Below are 22,308 nucleotides of genomic sequence, written 5' to 3'. Positions count from 1 at the left end.
AAGTTCTTAAAGCCACTGTGTTGCTGCGGGCTTGATCTGAAATATGCGATGGAAAACCATGTACGTCTTAAATTTTGGGGTGATTCATGCAGGAGCAAGTCCTTTTAACCCATCACATGCATAGGGCATAATGTCTAACATGGAGCCTATTATGTGTGGGGTCTTGCACGCTTAAGCCTTGCATTGTACTTTATGATGGTTGGGTGATAAGCCAGCAGCTTGCTCTCATGCTCATGGTATGTATATATAGCTCATCCACACAAGGGACCAGGTTGATGAGCATAGACTGATCTAGAAGCTGATAGTCCTGTATGTTTCAAAGTGCATTTAGTTAATAGGCCACAGGACTTACGCTTCAACCAGTTAATAATGGCTAAAAATTTCACACTGATACGGCCTCTTGTACAACAGGCGGGAATTGTGTTCCTAAACCTTAAAGTTGCTTGAGAACATAAAAGGTTTCATTTTGGTAGGACAAAAGCAACTTACCACTTAGTTGTTGCTTGTAACACCGTACTGCCCGCAGTTGTCTACATGTGTGGCACTGTAAACTAAAAATGGTTGCTGAAAACCTTATTCCTTGTGTGGATAGGATGTGGGGGCAGGGTTGCTATCCAATCATACATTTTTGGAAGGTAAAAATCTGCTATTTTGCATCTACTTTTTTTTTTACATGAATATAAAATTCTCACATGCGTTCTGCTTTTTCAACCTTTTGTAGAAGTTCCTCTATCATACATGAAAAACCTGTTCAAAGATGCTGTTGTATATATATGCTAGACCCCATGCAATTTCTGCTCTGGCTTTCTTCAAGCATTGCAAAAGACTACTGTTAGTTATGCATACTGTAAATGGATCCTGTGATCTACAGAGCTCTTATGTACAGAGTGTAGTTTTGATAATAAAACCCTTGCCTCAAAATAATTACCGTTCTCTTTTTAAAAAACGTTTCTGCACATGGTGATTTGTGTCAGTAGCATTGCTCTGTATTGTCTAATGTGTGTGTGTGTGTGTGTGTGAAGGTCTCAGTTCATTTCAGCAAGAGACACTAAATGTTCTGTGTGTTCACAAAAGCAATTCTAGGTCCACAGATGTTTTGGGGCTATAACCCCCACAGGCGTCAAGAGATTATGGGAGCTGTAGTTGAGCAGCATCTGTGGACCAAAGCTCAGGAAGGCTGACAAAGGAATGTACAGCTCGGCTCCCCCAAGAGAGAAGCCTTGCAAATAGGGGAGCTCTTGTCTACATCTGCATAATCAAGGCATTAAGGAGACTGTTAGCAGAAGCTAGTGGTTGGAATTGGAGCAGTTGTGCATTATTTGTTCTTCCAGTTCAGTTGTTTGAAAAACAGCGCAGGCAACACAGTTTTAAATGTGTTGCGCAAGCAGGGAGGATTATTGTTCTTTCACTAATAATGTATTTTTTTCCCTATTCTAATTTATGCTGTGATCCGCCTGAGATCTACGGGAAGAGGGTGGTAAACCAATTTTATAATAACAGCAGCAGCGTTGGTGTTTAACTGCTTCTTAACAGGCAAGAAGAGAAAGCCCCACATTCTTAACAATACTTGAGAAGTTAGATATAGCAAAACAATGTTCGCAGTCTTAAAAAACAACAACACAAAAATACACCCCCAAACCATGCTGTGTTGTGCATGCACACAGAGTCACTTCAGGGAGGGAGCAAGCAGGGGATGGAACAGAAATGCTGAAGAGTTTTGGGAAATTAAACTCAAGCAACATCACACACTTAAAAGCAAAGCAACACCAGCAAGAATCCATTTAGCTGGCCTTTCCCTTGATTTTAAATGGAAAGTGCACACAAAAGTGGAGCCCCTTAGTTTTGTCTTATACATGGGGCATTCGTAAATGTTCCTTGTCTCTTGCCTGTCGTTGGGGATGGCTCTTACAAACACAACAGGCATAGCCGCTGTCGGTGCTTTCAGGCAAGCTTCAGCTATGTGACCCCCCTGAACATCCCAGCAAGCACCTGTCAATAATTAAAATTGAGAGAAAGGGGATTTAGCCATCAATATTTCTCTTCCCTAAACAATGCAGTTTTATAAATAAAACCCCTTAATTCCTTTATTGGCCTCTTTTCAGAGCACATTCATCTAGATTTAGTAATGTGTGCCCCTTTGCCACCCAACACCTGTTAACGGATAGGGTTGTATAATGCATTCAGACAGGACTCATTTGCAGTGGAAGGTAACTAGCACTCCTAGAATCACGGATAGGCAAACTAAGGCCCGGGGGCCGGATCCGACCCAATCGCCTTCTCAGTCTGGCCCGTGGACGGTTCAGGAATCTGTGTTTTTACATGAGTAGAATGTGTGCCTTTATTTAAAATGCATCTCTGGATTATTTGTGGGGCATAGGAATTCGACTGGCCCCTTGCTGAAAAAGTTTGCCTACCCCTGTGAGAATGAATGCCAGCCTTGTAGTGTGTCTTGTGGAAAATTCCTACTATGAGCTGACCAAATAAAATAGCCCCAAAGCAACAAAAGCTAAAATAATCTCTGGATAAACTCTTTGTAGAAGCAGAACACAAGGGGGAGGAGTCACCAACCTGCCGGGGTAGTTTTTTCATTTCCCCTTTCATTTTCCTGTTGGACCCTAGCTCTGGCCCCAGAAGAGGAGGGCTTTGTATTTCATGGACCCAAAGCTGCCCCCCCCCCCGCAGGGCAGGGCAACCACAGAAGTTTCCGTCATATTTACATACCTCTTGCATGTGAAAAATGGCTTCTAAGCGGTTTACAAGTAAAGAATTCTACCCACACCACTAAAATAATAACGTATTAAAACAATTCAGTCGAAACATTTTTACTACAATTCTCCATGAGTGGATCCATCTGCAAAAATCTGTGGCCCTAGAATACTCTCAAGGACCATAGGATTGCACCCTAAAAAAGCCTGGGAACAAGCCCATAAAAGTTATTGACGTACCAAAAAAAGCTTATGAGCCTGCTGGCAGAAGGGCTGAAAGCTGTGTCCTGTGTTTTGATGCTGGGTGCACTGCATGGGGGACCATTTGATTCAGAGGAGTCACCTATGGCCAACTGGCCAGTGCTTCAACACAAAGTTGTATTAAGAAATGTGAGAAAGGTGGCCGTGAAAGGAAAGAGTGAAGGAGCAACTGAGAACTCATAACTCTTACTTGAAGGCAATAGGGAGGTGGTTCTATTTTTACAAATAATGCCTTAACAAGCTTTTCAGATAAACATCCCGTAGCTTCTAATGCCGCCATTTTTAAGGAGTTGCAAATCCTTGAAGTCACTTACCTTCCAAATACAAGCCGTGTATGTATGCCCCTTCTCTAGCAGGCTGCGTAAACTCCTCTTTGTATTTTTTGGTGACGTCCACCGTTATGTGCATCTTATCCAAAGGCCATTCGTTTTTATGGGCGAGGCTCTGCATGACAGCTGAAATAAAAGCGTGGAGACACCAGATGAGCTGAGCAAATAAAATGAGGAAGAACATGTGCTCTGCATGCAAGATGTTGCCTGGGTTCATTCCTAGCATGTCAAGTTAAAAGTAAATCGTGTGGAGCAGGGGGAAGGACTGGAAAAGGTATTGCGGCCTGAGAACCAGGACTCCAGTCATAGACACCACTGCAGTAGATTAGGGATGGGGGACCTGCAGCCTTCCAGATGTTGGGCCTCCCTGCTCTCTTCAGCCCCAGCCATTGCAGCCCAGGGGTGATGGGGATTCTAGTGTGTCAATATCTGGAGGCCTACAAGTTCCCCATCGTTGCCCTAGGTGGACCGTAGACTTGATACATAAAGTTGCTTCATAAGATCAATGGAACCAGAAATCATTCCTTTTCGTCCGGTGTGGACAGGTTTAGACCAGCTTTCTTACAAAGTTCGGTGAAAAGAAAGGCACAGACCCAGAAAGTGCTTGAGAAGCACCACAAAAAGGTTTCCTTGCTGACATTTTCTTTTTAGCCTAATGTCAAACATACCAAAACTACGCAGAGAAATGGTATCAGGCAATGGTGGGGCAGTGGCAGATTGGATGTTGCTCTTCACATGGCGACAGCCAGTTGACAAAGATGGCAGAATCTGTGCCACACAGCATGTTTGAATTTCCGTCCATCCCCCACAAGAAACTGCCACACTGAAAGCTCTGCTCTGATATGCCTTTCCATAGGCTGGTTAGGACAAAAGTCCAGGGGCCAACCACATGTCAATGGGACCAGAGTCAACCAGCACACTTGGGATTCCTTGCAACGGGTAGCCAGAGGCAAACCATGGCTGCTGAACAGAGCCATCTCTAATGTAAGGGAGCATTTGACAATCTTGCATGCAGTGATGGGACAAGTTGGGCAAGGATTACTGTATTTTTCCATGTGTAAGATGACCCCTATTTTTTCTGAAATCTGTATTAAGAAATCTGTATTTTAAACATCAAACAGAACTACTTTGATATTACCTTAAATGTTCAACATGCTGGTATATTTATTACCATATATTTAAACAGTGGCAGTCAAGGAAGTTGGCCGAAGTTGTTGAGATTTTTTGGGTGACTGCACACAAAGTTGTTGAGTTTTTCCCCCGCTGATCACAAGCTCCCTCCCCCACCACATCAGTCACCACCGATCCTGCGCTGCCCATGCCAGAACCTGAACCCAAGCCCAGGCCACCCACAACAGAGTCCGAGCCTAAACCCCTGTGCATTCACCATCCGTGTATAAGACAACCTCCGATTTTTGACTAATTAAAGCAAAAAACCATTGTCTTACACACAGACAAATACGGTATTATCATGCCATGTTTCTGAACTTGATGCTTGGGTCTCAGTGCTAAAAAAAACAGCTGACGTTTCCATTGCAAGGTAGGTCTTTTACCATGAAATCTGGGCTTACATTGCAATAATTTATGGATCAAACACTAAATGCAGATTTGTGGGTGCCAGGGATTGCACCAGCCCACAGTGCGCTGAGAGCTGCTTGCACAGGAAATTAAGCTCCAGCAGCCACAACTATCAGAATTAATGCCTATGCTGATTTCAAAATAAAACATTGCTTTGTCCCACAGAGTCTTGAATTAACCAGCCATGTCTTGAAGCTGGAATACAGCTAAATGGATTATTTGTACCCAAATGACAAAAAAAGACTTTAAACTTGCTTTGGGTAGCTGTCTCTTGAAAGCGGCACCCCCTCCCTTTAAAATAGGAAAGCCCCCCGAAACAGCTTATGCTATGTAATAAGGAAGTGTGCTATTCAGAGGATGGCAAAAAGTTAAAATAATAAATTTTCTGGCCCAGCCTAAGACCTTGTGCAAAGTAGCTTTTCGGATGCCAACCTATAAATACACACACAAACATATTGACACACCATTTTTCTCACCCCATATTTTACACACACACACCTATTATATTTACTAACAGTATTTTAGCTTCTTTGCCATTGCTATTTCCTTTATTTCTCTTTCAATGGCATGTCCTTTTGACAACTTCGCGTTCAGCCATTATTGAATGCCCCCTGATACAAATACAGTAAACCCTTCGTGAAATAATAATAAAATCAATATAGTCACCGACATACTGTGTATTGAGGAAAATAATTGTTTATGGCACACAGCTTAAGCTGTGCTGGTAATCACGTTGAAAATACAATATTTATTCATTAGATCAAATTTAATGAAGCCTCCTGGCAGTAATTATAAAAATTACTGTAGCAGTAAATTACTAATGAGTTGTGTGATGTGCTTTCCTACCTGTGAGGAAGGACTGGGGGTTGAAAAAGCCTGATATCCAGACGACGCTGGGGAGGGTGAGATCCTGCGCCCAGGAATCGAGCTCTCGGCAGCGCAGAAGGAGATCGTTGTACCTTAACAGCATCAAAAAAGAAACAAAGATGGAGGCATAGGAATTGGTGGCTTGCAATGTCAATGATAGAATAAGCAGTGTACTGCCATAAACACGCTGGAGCTTATGGTAAATACATTTGTACCACACACTTGATACTCATAGCAGGGCTTCTTAGATGGAAGATCTGATGGTTCCTACTCCCAGTAGTGATGTATGGAAGTGAGAGCTGGACCATAAAGAAGGCTGATCGCTGAAGAATTGATGCTTTTGAATTATGGTGCTGGAGGAGACTCTTGAGAGTCCCATGGACTGCAAGAAGATCAAACTTCTCCATTCTGAAGGAAATCAGCCCTGAGTGCTCACTGGAAGGACAGATCCTGAAGCTGAGGCTCCAATACTTTGGCCACCTCATGAGAAGAGAAGACTCCCTGGAAAAGACCCTGATGTTGGGAAAGATGGAGGGCACAAGGAGAAGGGGACGACAGAGGACGAGATGGTTGGACAGTGTTCTCGAAGCTACCAGCAGAAGTTTGACCAAACTGCGGGAGGCAGTGGAAGACAGGAGTGCCTGGCGTGCTCTGATCCATGGGGTCACGAAGAGTCAGACACGACTAAATGACTAAACAACAACTCCCAGTTCTAAAGTCAGTAAAGGGGGAGTGATTTGTATTAGCTCCATCTACCTGTGGAATGGTTTCCACAGGGAAGAGAGGGAGGGTTAACTCCACACCAATGTTCCCTCCATGCCGTTGTAGCATTTATTGTTCCATAAGCTAGAGGCAGATTCAGAGAAATGGCCTGCCTTGTGACAACTGATGAACTGATGCTGCAGATGGTGAAGATCAAAGCACCAGCCATTTGCACCCCAGCTTAACATACTCCCCACCCCACAAAATCTGGTCATAATGCTTGACAATTATGGCACGCGATGGAGATGCTGTGCTGCGACAGGAACAGGCGTACCTTGGACTCCGCTTTTACAGTGGTGCCCCGCAAGACGAACGCCTCGCAAGACGAAAAACCCGCTAGACAAAAGGGTTTTCCGTTTTGGAGGCGCTTCGCAAAACGAATTCCCCTATGGGGTTGCTTTGCAAGACGAAAAAAATCTTGCATCCCCCCGCGGGTTTTTTTCGCTTTTTTCGCCCTTTTCTTAAGCCGCTAAGCCGCTTACCAGCTGTTCCGCTGATAAGCCGCTTAACAGCTGATTGCTGGAAGCCGCTTGACAGCTGTAGCGCTAATCCGCTAAGCTGTCAATGGGCTTGCTTCGCAAGACGAAAAAACCGCTATACGAAGAGCCTCACGGAACGGATTAATTTCGTCTTGCAAGGCACCACTGTATTTGAAAAGCGCAGCATTTAGGCAATTGGGAAACTAAGTCTAGTCCAACGCCCTACAATGCGTGATCAAAAAAAAACTACTACTCAATAAAAAAAAGTCAAAGGTGCTCAGAAAATGCTCAACCGCATTTAAAAAAAAATTATTAGATTTTCCACAATTAAGCAAAAACCACAGAGCAGAATGACACACAGAAAACAGAGAAAAAGAGAAAAATACATCAATGAACGAAAGAAGAAAAAAGGAACAATAAACAGATAAACAATAACAACAAACTTAATTCTTTACAAATCCAACCTTTTAAACATCTTGATTGACTTCCTCTAGTCCCTTCTGAGTTTCCTTGTAGTTAAAAGTAACAGCTTTTAAATATAAATTACTTACAGATACCACATTTTTGCATAGCTCAAAACAACATCTCTGTAGCATTCTTGCAGCTGTTGAGCTCTATAACACATGCATACCCAAATATATTTTTGGGTGGCTAGAAACATATTTTAGCCATAATTTAAGTTGCAGGATTCCTAATTTATCCATACTTGAGCGCAAAGACTTTGATGCTGAGATTACTTCGGCATATTTTAAAAATTGACGGGCACATGTTTTCATCCTTAGAGGTATAATTTCCTAAAGGTGGTATTATAGCAAATAAACCAAATGTGCCCTTCATTTTATTCAAATTCAAAATATCATTTGTCCAGAGGTTCCTGTTCTCTGCAAAATGTGCCTAATAAGATTTGCCAATATATGTTTTTTTGGGGCGATGAGTAAAAAAATAATAAAAATCACCACCCATCTGCTGTATGTGTGAATTATAGAGCAGAACCACATCAAATACCAGAGAGTTTCCTCACTTATCCTGCCTCTGAGACACATACAAAGGTTTGCTGCATTCATTTGGCGTAGGTGGACCTGGTGTCTAATATATTCCTTGAACATATTTATAAAGGATTAACCTGTGCATGGTATTTCTGAAAACTGATTTACCTAAAACACACATTTTATGCCACTTTTCTCCACTTCAACTATCCTTCCTATTTAACTTCAATATTTGTCATTGTTTTACCGAGAGATAATGTGCCTTCCACATTATCAGTATTCCGTCTATGACCTGTGCTTTTCCCCCACAAGCCAATACTTTCCTGCAGATTACTTGCTCTGTCTGAGAATACCTGCCTACACTGAAAGCATTCGCAAATGGTTTGCGCGCCATTGCTAAGCAAATGCCTAGATAACCTATTTTACTCAGGCAGAAGTGTCGTTTTCAAAGTATAACGGAATGGTGTTTTGTGAGATCTTTCATGGTGCACCGGAATCCTTGCGAGAAGGTTAAGACAACATGTCATCAAGCAAATGTTACCCTACATTGTCCAGTGCATTGTCCCCATCACTTTCCTAACTGCAAGGAGTCCAATTTTGGAGAAGGCTTTGGTGTGCAAGCTGAATTTGCTGGTATGTGATTGAACCCCACCTGAAAAGAAGCCCTCTACTTCTCACCCAGTTTTCTGGTTTCTCTCTCTTCAACCATTGGACAATATTGCATGACCACGGAATATTCCTAGCTCGCATATTATTGTTGTTATTTGTTCTCTCTGTATTTATTTATATCTCGCCCTCTTTCCAGACCAGGACTCAAGGCCACTTAACAGACAAAACAGAAAAAGCTACAGACTTCGAAAACATAGCCATTAAAAATTAAACACTAATAGAATTAAGATAATATAAAATATCTAAAAATACAGATAACAAGAAAATAAAAAACCAAAACAGTAGCACTATTAAGTATCTATTTTTCATTCGCCCAGTTACGCTGTGTATTTTCTCACACATCCTTGTTTTTGTCAACTGCTAAGTAATGAATTGTTAACATTTGTAAGATGTCCTCTCCAGGGATCCTCACTACATGCAGTTTTCTGGTATTCAAAACCTATTTACGTAAGTTCTGGGCTTGTTTTTCTCCACTGCCTCCAACCAATCACCATGGGCATGGATCAGCGGATTTTCACTGCAGCATCTTCAGCCTCCTTTTCTGTGTAGCACTACTGGGGAGGGGAGGTAATGGTTCTACTATGGATGTCATCCTTCAACATGGCTGAGATGGCACCCTACTAAAGAGTCACATCTTAAGTTGGACTTCTAAGGTTGAAGGAGGGTACTTGGTCCAAGTCTGGTTTAAAGACAATGAGCCATGAGAAGGGAGAGTGGCAGGTGCCTGGATCGTGCCCATCGGGAGTCAGAACTTGGACTGAAAACCAAACAGGCGCACAGAGGTCACCTGCTACAGCCTTGCCCACTATTGGCAAAACAAATTGCAACGATTATTTCTCAGTTTGCATCAACATATAAATTAGCACATGCAGTTCTCATGCAAAACCTCCTTTGGCCTCTTATTTGGTGATGAACAAGTGGCCACTCCATTTACAGGCAGAAGGTTATTCTTGTAGCTAAGTATAATACAAATAAAAAAGTCAAGGAACCAGTCAACTGAGGAATTTTTGTTGTGTTGTTCACAGCCCACTTGTTTGACCGGGGCTAGCTCAAGAGATGTTCCCAGTGGATCGTTTTCCCAGACCATCTTAGCCTACTGAAATTCCATCCTAGTAGGCTAGTCTCATTCCATCTTCTATTTTAAAGAACATTTTTCTGGGTTTCTGCAGGCTCCCTGAATTCAGTCTCTGGTGCCTTTGAGAATCAAGAATCAAATCCCCCTTGTATTTCTCCTCCTCGTGAAGCTTAATGCTACTTAAGTAAGTCGCTGTCTTTTCGACAGGATGCTTCCCCAAGGGGGAATCACCTAAGTGGATGACCATTCAGTATCATAAGACTTCCCGGGGGGAAATGAATGCCATCTCTCGGAACAGACCACAGCTGGGTTAGTTAAAACAGAGACCACTGAGCAATGCTATAATGAGCTTCAGAGGCGAATCAGGTGTGGAAATCTTCCCAGGATGCTCTTGTATTGCTTACTGGGATCCTGTTTTCCAATAAACACATGATAGAAAGGCATGACTTGTGGCTATATTCGCATTCCCCAAGGCCTGCTAGTCCTTGCGGCCATCTGCAGAACATGCATTTCTTGAAGCCTCTCATTAAACCCGAAAACATTGCTTTATGTCAGGGGATTGAGAGAGAACACACCACAGTTGGTTACTGCAAAACTTGCTCCAGCTAACAATTCATCGTGCCGGATCGGTAGGTCAGTTGCTACTCAACGACTGCAATAATTCTTACAGCCTATCGTCGTGAAGCATTTGCTGTCCTTACGAAGCTCAACATAGGAATTTATCCAGATCCCCCTGCTTCTTGCTGGTCCAACCCTCTTTGAAATATTGATTAAATGCCAGAGATTTCCTCTGTGGTAGGAAATATAATAAAGCAGATTGGACAGGGTGGGTGGGGATGGGGAGATAACAGATTGCCAGTGAAGCATAATGCTTTATGGTTGCGCATTAAATAGGCACCAGCAAGTAGCTATATGGAAGACATGTCTGTCTGCAACGGAGAATTGGCAGCTTCAGCATTTCAGCCCCAAACTGAACTTTGGGAGACGCCTCCTTCAAAAGCAGGTAAAGTGTAGTACTGATACCGTATTCTGGATCGTGCAGGCAGAGAACCTTCCTTAGAGTTGGGGGCATTCCTGTTCTGCCGTGCTATTGTCTAGGAATCACCAAAGGCCCAAACCCAGGACAACTGGGTGGTAGGTTTATTTGCAATAAATGAGCACTCATGCTTGAAATACTGTGAGAGAGAGAGAGACAGGGAGGGGTGTTTGTGCGAGTCTGTTTTGAAGCATTTACTCCTTAAAGGGAGTGAAAGGCGGGATATCAAATCCAAACTCTTCTTCTTCATCTTCTTCTTACAAGATTCCTGATGACAAAATTTGTGTCTCACAGGGACGCGGACTTATAAAAAATATTGGGGGGGCCCGGGAAAGCTCATGAATAATAAATAAGCTCATGAATATGCAAATAAAGTGGCGCCGCCTCCTCGTGATCAGCTCCAAAGGAAATTGGGTGGAGCTTTTGCTCGGGAGGGAGGGCAGGAGGCATGCAGCCCGCCCCTCCCTGTGCATTTTGGGCTGGGGGAGGGGCGGCGATGGCACTCTGCTGGAGGGGCGCCGGAGATTATTGGGGGGCGGAGCCCCCCCAAACGAATTTTTGAGGGGGCTCGGGCCCCCTCAAGCCCCATGGAGTCGGCGCCTATGGTGTCTCATACTACTAGAACAATACAGTAGGAGAAGCATGATTTGGCTCAAGTCTGAGGAGGTTACCCCGACCTTTATTAATTTAATTAATTTTTTTGGGGGGGAATTATAGATCACTTAATGAGAAAACTATGATATTTGGTCACACAGAATCATTGAGTGGTGTTCAATGCTATTCCTACTCAGCGTAGACCCATTGAAATCAATAAACATGACCAACTTAGGTTCATTAATTTCAGTGGGTTTACTCCTATTAGGACTTAGCTGAACTCAGCGCATTAGCAATAAAACACAAAACCAATCAAACTTAAAAAACCACCACCTATAATTAAGTTATATGACTAGACAGGCTTGCAGAAATAAAAAGAAGTTTTCAGTGGGTGTCTAAAACAATATACAGTGGTACCTCGGTTTTCAAGCATCTCAGAAGCCGAAAGTTTTGGTTTTCGAATGCCAAAATAAGTAAGGAGTATCTTTCCCTGCATAATTATTTGAGCCACAATGAGTGCACCTGAAGCCTAAGGAAAACTTCTCTTTGTATTATGTGGGCCCTAGTCTCACTACTGTGTCACTGGATTACTGTATATCAAGGGCTTGAATAAGGATGGCGTGTGGTGCACATATTTGGCGTTGTAATGATAACCAGCTCCAGAGCAGGTATTCTCATGAATCAGTCGGCTCCCCAAGATTTTTTCATCGTTAATTTCAACTACCTGTATGCCACTTAATGATAATAGTCTCTAAGCAGTGTACAAGTAAGTTGATACTTTAGAACTCTCACTCACCACTCTTCTGACACCACCATACCTAGTGTACCTCTCAAGATAAACTTGTATATGGCGGCGCTGTGGTCTAAGCCACACTTGGGCCTGCCGATCAGAAGGTTGGCAGAATCCTAGCAACAGGGTGAGCTCTCGTTGCTCTGTCCCAGCTCCTGCCAACCTAGCAGTTCGAAAGCACACCAGTGCAAGTAGATAAATAGGTACCACTCTGGTGGGAAGGTAAATGGTGTTTCCGTGTGCCCTGGCTTCCGTGATGGTGTTCCATTGGGCCAGAAGCAGTTTAGTCCTGCTGGCACATGACCCGGAAAGCTGTCTGTGGACAAACGCCAGCTCCCTCGGCCTGAAAGCGAGATGAGCATGACTAAACTGCTGCTGTGCTTTCGTTGCACAGACCTGATCAGCAGGCCCAGGAGGCTCAGTGGTTTAGACCACAACACAACCCGTGTCCATATATATAACTGATGATATATGTAAGGTAAGACTGTAGTCTTTTTTAAAGGATGGGTGCGACACTACTACGCATCACTACAGTATTTATAAGCAAAAATATTGCCGAGTTTCTCCCCCCACCCCACCCCCACTTTTAGCTACCCGTGACAAAGAATCTACCCAGATCTGTTGGCATGAGACTCACCACTGAGCTAGGCTGTAGGTTGATGGATAAGCCAGTTTCATCCAAGTGTCAGGAAGATTATCAAAAAAGAGAGCTGTCTGTAGTTGCTCCATCTCAGCAGAGATTGCCAACTCACCCTAACAAAAGAAAACATTAGCGTGCTATTTGCGTCGCACAAAGAGACTGTGATAAGATGACATGATAAATGATAGAGGGCTTTCTTCCCCCCTGCAGTAAAAACACATAAGGTAGCTGAATTGTCAAATGTAAAGAATATCTTGGCTCTTAAAATTGGGGTGAGTTATTTATTAAAAAGAGGTGAAACGATCATGCAAACACAAGCGGCGGTTATTTATTAAAAAGAGGTGAAACGATCATGCAAACACAAGCGGCGGTTCCTGTCTCCTCTTCGTTTCTTAAGTATAATTGCGAATATCTGAAGAAAATTATGCACAACAAGCTATGGGTTGGAATCCAGAGTGCTCTCCGCAAATGGAAGGACACCTTCTGTTCACAGAAGCAGACTGAGATCCCGTGGAAAACTCCCTTTTGAGGAAGGAGGGCATTTTCACTTATCTCCTTTTAAAAAGTATTAACATATCATCATATATATATGGCAGCATTGGTGGTGTATAGTAAAAAAACGCCATTAGAAACAGTACAAAACAATCATTAAAATGACTGGCCAGCTCTCCTCTGCAACCCCTGGCATGACCTCTACACTGCTCCAGAGTTCTCAACTCACCACAGCAGCTTTTTAGTAGACAGTGGGGGCTGTAGGAGGGAGGAGTCATCTTCTCTTGGTCCTTCCACCCTCACAGACATGCTTGCTAGGGACACGGGAGAGGGCCTTTTTGGTGGCTGCTGCCAGATTTTGGAACTCTTTCCCCAGAAAAGCCAGACTGGCTCCCTCCTCGCTGTCCTTCGACTTCCTTGTTCCAACAGGCTTTGGGGAACTTACTGTTTTTAATTAAAGGGCTGGTGCTGTTTTGTTTTTACTGTGATTTTTTGCATGGTTTTAATAGATTTTATTCCTTCAGATGTGAAGGAAATAAGCAGCTATCCTATCTTCAAAAGACATCTGAAGGCAGCCCTGTTTAGGGAAGTTTTTAATATTTAATGCTGCATTGTTTTTAAAACTTGATTGGGAGCCGCCCAGAGTGGCTGGGGAAAGTCAGCCAGATGGGCGGAGTATATTATTATTATTATTATTATTATTATTATTATTATTATTATTATTATACCTGTACGCAGTTTTAATTCTATCAATGTTTAATTGTTTTGTAATGATTTTTCCTATGTTTTTAGCAGTTCTTGTTTTTATCAGCAAGCTGCCTTGAGCCCTGTCATGGGAAAAGGTGGGTGGTAATAATACTACTAATAATTATAAGTGTAATAATAGACAATTGCCACTGCCATCCTTTCTCCAGCTGGAGCATCATGCAAGCAGAGTTTCGCTCACTGGATATTTGGATCCAACCCGTATAGAATAAAATACTCAAAAGGCCAGATCATGTAAAATGTAAGCCCTTAAATATAAATATTAACAACAATGAGCTTGCACTGTTGGCCATTTGAATGCTCCAAATTTAATAACCACCCAGGCAACAAAAAAATGCACGGTACATAGGTTACCTGTTTCAGAAACCAAGCTTTTTACTTGTGGGAAGGTTTCTGAGGAGGAGGAGGAAGGTTGGCAGCAGAAAACTCCTGCAAGCTTTGTTCCATGTGCACGAGTAGGTAAGAAACTTGTGGAAGGGAACTGAATTATATCCACAGCATTTATATATTGCTTTAGCCACTCATACAAGGGGGAGAGAGAAGAGGGATAAACACACACACACCCTGATTTTCCTTTTCCTCCTGCAACCCCTTGAACCCACAAAAATCGGGGCCCCTCAGCAGCCTGATGCCCTGATCCCTGTCTCCCCCCAGCTTGGTTTTTAGCTGCCATTAAGGCTTTTAATGTTTTGTGTCACTCTGCTTTTGAGTGCTGCTTGTTTAAGGCTGGCATGCTGCTAGCCAGTGTGGTGTAGTGGTTAAAAGCGATAGACTCGTAATCTGGTGAACCGGGTTCGCTTCCCCGCTCCTCCACATGCAGCTGCTGGGAGACCTTGGGCCAGTCACACTTCTTTGAGGTCTCTCAGCCTCACTCACCTCACAGAGTGTTTGTTGTGGGGGAGGAAGGGAAAGGAGAATGTTAGCCGCTTTGAGACTCCTGAAGGGGAGTGATAAAGCGGGATATCAAATCCAATCCAAACTCTTCTAGCACTCTGTGGTGCTTAGGGTGAGAGAGTTGGTTTGTACCTCCAAGTTTCACAAGTCTTCCAGGGCCTTGTGCCTCAGTGACATTACCTTTTCTGACAAAGGCTTGTCTGTTAAATGGCATAGATCAAAGATGGATCAGAGGGGTGCGGGTCAGGGGAAGGCCGTATAGTTAAATTACCACAATGTTTGCCTTGTTCAATCCTTGGCAGGTGGTGTTTGCTTCCTTGGAGTCATAGAATCATAAAAATGTAGAGTTGGAAGGGACCATAAGAGTCATCTAGTCTACCCTCTGAAATGCAGGAATCTTTTTACCCAATGTGGGGCTCAAACCCACAACCTTGAGATTAAGAGGCTCATGTCTATTGACCGAGCTATCACCACTTCCTGGGTCATTATTGCAACATGAAAACCAGGCTCCGGGTTCAAAGAGACCAGTGTACTAAGTAGCTATATGACATATCCCCAATAGAACATGCAAATTCCTTCAGGTTTGCCAGCTACCAAAAATACGGAACTGAATTCACTTTGCTGGGATTTTCTGTCTTCCAATGACTTTGAAAGAGGCTTGCGGCCCCTACATCAGCCAAGCCTACGAGGAAATTGAATTTCAAATCCTCATTTGGATGGAAATCACCTTTGCTTTCTTTTGAAGGGAACCCAAAAATGATGGCAGCTGGTAACCTTTCTCTATAACGTCGGAATCTATCATAGCCATAATAATAAAATTGCTCCAATTGTCATAGCCATAATAATAAAATTGCTCCAATTGTGTCATGACGGAGACAAACTAAATGATGGAACGGATGCCACTAATCCCAGGGAGAGACAATTTGTTTTCAGTGTTTTCATCCACACATCCATTTTATTTATCTCTAGAGCTCTAACAAAACAATAAAGAAAAGTACACACACCTTAAGACCGAGATCAAGCTCTTTAAGGGAACGTCTTATCTCATGTAATAGTATATTCATCCGTTCACATTCTTGAAAGCAAACCAGGATATATGGAGAACGTTCAGCTGTTTTTGAGGTAATGTCAGACATGTTATATCCTTCCGGAAGCTTCTCTTGTATGTCATCTAATATGGCCTTTACCTGCAAGCAGGGATAGATGAATCTGTCAGTTTCATTTTCTATCAGTTTCTCAGCTTCTCAGTCTGAAATTCAGTTCTCCACATTTCCACAGTAAACTGAAGTGCGATTTTAAAAAATTCCTCATGAAAACTCATCAGTGTTTTAGTGTGAATTTCTCCTAATAAACATATTTTTGTATGCAGTCAATATACACATTTGCAATATACACATAATAATAACATAACATAACATAATATAATATAATAATATTTTTGTATTTTTTTCACTAATACATGCATCACTAATACAATGGTTGGGGAATCGCAATGGCAGTATTCATAGAAATCTGAATTTTGAACGATAGCTGTGTTTTGCTTTTCATACTGATTTCTGTGCATTCTCATTAAAAATGCACATAAAAATTGAATCCCAGTCTACAATGGATAATAACCTTCCTAGCAGAAGTTTCACTGGGATCCAGCTCTGTGGATAACATAAAATTTAGAGGCGCTTTTTCCTTGCTTCCAACTTCAGCTGCTATTTGACAAAGATTACACACAAGTCTGTCTGCTTCAATAAACCCAATAGAACCTGCAGTTTTAAGCAAGCTTACTAAGGAGTAAACACAGAGGCCTAGTTTTTATGACACCATAAACCGAAGTATAGCCTTACTGGGACCACTTGAACATGGTGGCTTTCTAAGTGGTGCTTGTAACCTCCTTTACTGGCCCTTTTAGCTCAGCTAAATATGGCAGCGAAACAAAGGTTTGGGTTTGTGCGCCACCCAAATCCAGGCTCAAGGTTGAGCTTTCTCATCAATAAACATCATCTGAAGCCAAAAAACAAACATTGGCTACAGCTTGTAGTTAAGGATATTGACCAGCTGGAACCTGTGCAGAGGAGGGCAACCAAGATGATCGAGGGTCTGGAAACCAAGCCTTACGAGGAATAGGTGAGGCAGTTTGGTATATTTAGCCTGGAAAAGAGGAGACTGAGAGGAGGATATGATAGTTATCTTCAAATATCTAAAGGGCTGTCACATGGAAGATGGATCAAGCCTGGTTTCTCCTGCTCTGGAAGGTAGGACCAAACCAATGGCTTCAAGTTACAAGAAAGGAGATTCTGACTAAACATCAGGAAGAACTTTTTGAGAGGAAAAGCTGTTTGACAGTGGAACAGACTCCTTCAGTAGAGGCTTTTAAGCAGAAGATGCATGGCCGTCTATCATGGATGCTTTAGTTGAGATTCTTGTATTGCAGAGGGTTGGACTAGATGACTCTCGGGGTCCCTCCTAACTGTACAATTCTATTATTCCAAGGAAGTGAAAACTTAACCGTGAGCTGCCACGCTGTGGACTGTGTGCCACCAAGCCCAGTTCTAGTTCAGCCGCTGCAAAGAGCTGAAGAAATTGGAGAGGAGCAAAAGGGCAAAACAAGGCTTTATTTCAGCCGGGTCAAAGGTCCAGTTTGGCACACACAAACCCATTTGTGCGCGTGCGCGCGCACACACACACATACACACACACACACACACACAGAGGCTGCGAGGCGCCCAGGGCAAAACACCAGGCCAGCCTCTCTCCACCCCCAAACACCCATAGCTATGGCTCTGGGAAGCTGCTGCGATTTCCTCCCTGGAAGCCTTCACAATGGCAATAATAATAATAATAATAATAATAATAATAATAATAATAATAATAATTTATTTATACCCCACCCATCTGGCTGGGCCTCCCCAGACACTCTGGGCGGCTTCCATAGAAACCAAAAATACACTAAAATATCACACGTTAAAAACTTCCCTGAACAGGGCTGCCTTAAGATGTCTTCTGAATGTCAGGTAGTTGTTTCTCGCTTTGACATCTGCTGGGAGGGCGTTCCACAGGGCGGGCGCCACTACCGAGAAGGCCCTCTGCCTGGTTCCCTGTAGCTTTGCTTCTTGAAATGAGGGAACCGCCAGAAGGCCCTCGGCGCTGGACCTCAGCGACCGGGCAGAACGATGGGGGTGGAGACGCTCCTTCAGGTATACTGGACCGAGGCCATTTGCATCTTATTTCTGAGCAAACATGTATAAGATTCTGCTATGTCATACATTAAAAGCCCCAAGACTCTAATGTAGGGGTAAGCAACCTAAGATCCGTAGGCCGGATGTGGCCCAATTGCCTTCTCAATCTGGCCTGTGGACTGTTATGTACTGAAGCTCTCACCCTGGGCCAGCAGGGGGATACTGTAGATAGTTGTGCAAATGAAGGATTGAAAGTGACGTTCAGTGATTGGATAGTTTGTATGCAAATGAAGGATCGAAAGTGACGTTCAGTGATTGGCTAGTTACAGAAAATGGTTACTGTTGCATTCTAGTGGAGCTCTATATAAGCAGGCTGACTGAGCTCCTCAGTTCAGTTCTGTTTCCAGCTTACAAATAAAGAGCTGCTTTGAAAGAATCGCTGTGTTGTCTGATATGTTCACCCACAACTCAACATGGACGGTCTAGGAATCAGCGTGTTTTTACATGAGCAGAATGTGTCCTTTTATTCAAAATGTACCTCTGGGTTATTTGTGGGGCTGGCCTGGTGTTTTTACATGAGTAGAATGTGTGCTTTTGTTTAAAATGCATCTCTGGGTTATTTGTGGGGCATAGGAATTCGTTCATTTCCACCCCCCCCCCAAAAAAAAATTATAGTCCGGCCCACCACATGGTCTGAGGGACAGTGGACCAGCCCATGGCTGAAAAAGTTTGCTGACCCCTGCTCTAAAGGATAAATGAGCTAAAGGCAAATGGGAATAACTCTTTCTGTCTGGGAGAGTGCTTTGCCAGAATGTTCCCAGGGATGCATTGCTTATAGTACACAAGAAGGTGACTGAAGCATAGCTGCAAAAATGTTCAGAAAGCGTTTGGAGCTATGACCAGCTGGTTGTTATTCCACATTGCAGAACTCTGTCAATGGCTGTTGAGACCAAACTAATACTTGTGGGGGCTGGATCCAGACTACATTAATTGAATTAATTCAGTCCTGTCAATTTCAATTGATGGGACTTAAGTCATGACTAACTTATCCCACCATTATTTTTTTAAAGGAAACTGGGTGGTATTTGTTTTGTTTACAAATTAAAACTATAATTATACAGAACAATAACCTGTCCTCTATTTCAGGTAATCATACCAGGTGGGCCATAAACAGAAGCTGGTCTCTTTAGGATTTTTTTTTAGGGCTTAAAATGCAAACATTGTGTGTGTGTGTGTGTGTGTGTGTGTGTGTGTGTAATTTGTGGGTCCCCATTCACTTCAGTGGCAGAATTCTGCTTTAGGGGTAGTTTCCAAATCAGGCAGGGCAGACTGGAGAGGGAAGAGCCTGCAATGAGCTTGTGGAGGTGCTCTGAGCTTTTGCACAACGCTGGTTGTGCTGGGAAGTTCCATGCATTTGCTGCAATGGCATTGCGATGAATTATCACAAGGGCCGCTGCTGCCAATACCTAACTTGCTCAAGGCCTGTTTTGTGATATGATTGTGAGCAGCAGCTCTCTCCCTCCACCCCACCTTCCCGGCCCTCATATTATTCCCTCCCCAGGCATTTTTATATATCTACGAATGCGACCTCCCGGGCAGGACTGGAACTTAGAGGGGAGGGGTGTTATGTACTGAGTTGAATAGGATTCAAAATGCAGCAGTTTGGTCCTAGAACAATAGGATTCAGAATGCAGTAGTGTGATTGGTTTTAGAACAATGCAGCAGTATGATTGGTCTGCTGGAGCCACCCAATCCAGCTCCAGATGGAAGTGAATCCAAAACCTGATTGGCCTACAGGAGAATTCCAGAATTAGCTAATCACGTGGGGCCCATTGTGTAAATAGTGTATATAAAGCGGATACTTTGGGGGAACTTCCATTCCTCCTCACCACTATGAGCTGAATAAAGAGCATGAAATCCACTCTCGACTCCAAGTATATTTCATTTACTTTTTCCAGGGGCGGGTGGGTGGTGTTGATTAAAAACTCACCTTTTCTTCCACGGTCTGTGATGCTCCTTCCCCAGTGATGGAGTCTTGGGATTGTAGCTCAAGCAAAGAATGGAACAGGTTGTCTGAAGTCACTGTCAAGAATTCGATCTCTGCGTTGGGATGGAGGCCGTAATGGACTGGGCTTTCGGGGGGAAGCATTTCATCAATATATTTGTGGTAACCTTGGTAATCCAGGTTCGAAGGCACTACAAAGCCAGGAGCAAGGGCCAGTTTCCGATCAAACTATCAAAAAAAAGCCCAAACACACATTAATCATGCCCTGCTATCAAGTATAAGGAGCTTGCCTAGGTATACCGTAAATCAAATTGTTCTGTTTATGGAGTCATTGCTGAGAATGACAAGACTTTTATAACATTTTAGAAGATTGTTGAAGACTGATCTCATTTGCTCGATATTTTAATTAGCTCTTTTATATCTCACAGGTGCTGACATTCCAGTGCATTTTGCTGAAACACAGGTTAGTCTCCTGTTAGCAAATAAGAGAAAGGAAAATTTCATTTAGAACTAAAGAGATGAGGGGTTTCCCCCCCCCAAAAAAAGCAAAGAAAAAAAGGAAAGAAAAATGTTATTTCTTTCAAATTACAAAGTGCCGCTCTCTGGTGTAACATTATTATTCCACGTGGCAATTTTACTAAATGAAGCAATTTACAGGAGCATTTTAGAAAATGCCATCTTTTATTGAAATGAAAGCGTGTAATGGCATAAGGATTTTTAAAATAAAACAGGCAAGATTTCTTCTTTTAGACTATTACCAAAATACATGCATTGTCTATTTGACAAATCAATCTGCTCCCATAAAATAAAATAGAATTGCTGTTTCATAATAATGATTTCTGTTTCAAATGGCTTGCCGTGAGCCAAACAAGGTCTTTTATGGAACAGTATGACAATTGTTTAATGCACTGCCGAAGGTTCAGGAGTTCTGCTTCAGCTGCATCTCAAAATCCACTGAGCAAATATTTAGCACAAGCTCAAGTTTAAAAACAACAGGCACGTGGGAGGATATTTATTTATTTATGCCGGGTTGTATTGACTTGACATTCACAATGCTATTTGATGCTTTCGAAACGCTGTTGTGGGATGCTAAATTACGGCAGAGTCCCCCACAGTTGTAAAATAATTATCAACCTGCCAAAATAATGCAGCAATGTGGGCAACAGCAGCAGCAGCAGCAATGATAACAAGAAGGATAATGATAACAGGAAATGCTGGAACCTCAAAATAATGTGGGGTTCGTTGCTCAAAGCTAATTTTCTCTAACCTTCCTTTCTGTGGTTCAGCATTTCAAATGGAAACAACCTGAAATCTTGAAAAATGAGACAGCATCAGGTTTGTGTGGGTTGAGAATAATTTTGGTGGTTTTCAGACGGAGGGTTAAATCCTAATGCCAGGCATGCTAATTAGGCATTCCTGACCTCTGCAAGGTACGCTTGGCATGAGTCGATACCAATACTGAAAGTTGCTTGCTCAAACAAGAGAGACGGGTCTGTTGCAGGAGCAGCACAGATGACACAGTTCAAAGCAAGAACTACAATACCATCATAGAAAGTGGCAACTTGTCCTCTTCCAGTTTTAATCCCAAATCAGCTGTAGGGGTCGTCCACGTTTACCTTTTGCACCACACTTTCTAAGCATAGGTCCACTGCTCTTCCCAGGAAAACCAGCTCTTTAAAGCAGAATTGGAACAAATGGCAGTTCGGGTTTTGTGCCAAAGAAGCTCCAGAGGCAAACAAAAAAAGGGATTCAGACAAAGAGCTTTAAAGTGTGGACCTGTGCCTTGAAAGGCGACACAAAAGGAAGTATGGATGAGCCCATAGATGCACAAATTACAGGGGGTGGGGACAGAGCAGAGCCGGCTTTTCCATAGGGCTTAGTGGTGCATTGCGCCAGGGCGCCAGCCTCTCAGGGGCGCCCCAGCAAGTGGGGAAGCTGCATGGCTTTGCCAGTAGCCTCCCCTTTCCCTGCACGCCCGCCAGCTGTGCCTTGGCAACCATAAGGCTGGTGGGAATGCAGCTTCCCTCCCAAGCCTCTGCAGGGATCACTCTCCTCCCGAGGAGGCTTGAGAGGAGCACAGAGGCATGGGGGAGAGTTGTGCCCCCCCGGATGGCTGGCAGTGCGCAGCTACGGCCACCCCAACACTATCCGTGGTAATTTGGGGGCACTGGGCGAATATTTGCACCCCGGTGCCGCATCTGCTAAAGACGG

At 43.2% G+C, this 22,308-nt stretch overlaps 1 protein-coding gene across 1 annotated transcript in view; it reads right to left on the bottom strand.

Annotated features, from left to right (window-relative positions):
* Positions 1-474: 474 nt before the first annotated feature.
* Positions 475-22,308, bottom strand: part of LOC309363323 (dynein axonemal heavy chain 11-like) — a 216,175-nt gene continuing 194,341 nt past the window's right edge. The window contains exons 68-73 of the mRNA XM_081899478.1: positions 20,083-20,325; positions 15,927-16,109; positions 12,769-12,884; positions 5,720-5,832; positions 3,281-3,421; positions 475-1,989 (exon numbers count right to left, since the gene is read on the bottom strand). Coding sequence (XP_081755604.1) covers positions 1,742-1,989; positions 3,281-3,421; positions 5,720-5,832; positions 12,769-12,884; positions 15,927-16,109; positions 20,083-20,325 — 1,044 coding nt within the window. The 3' untranslated portion in view covers positions 475-1,741. The remainder of the gene's footprint in view (positions 1,990-3,280; positions 3,422-5,719; positions 5,833-12,768; positions 12,885-15,926; positions 16,110-20,082; positions 20,326-22,308) is intronic.

Source organism: Podarcis melisellensis, assembly GCF_964234715.1.
Source record: "Podarcis melisellensis genome assembly, chromosome: 1".
Classification (NCBI taxonomy): domain Eukaryota; kingdom Metazoa; phylum Chordata; class Lepidosauria; order Squamata; family Lacertidae; genus Podarcis; species Podarcis melisellensis.
Note: the sequence above shows the minus strand (reverse complement) of the source record. Positions and strands in the feature narration are given on the sequence as shown.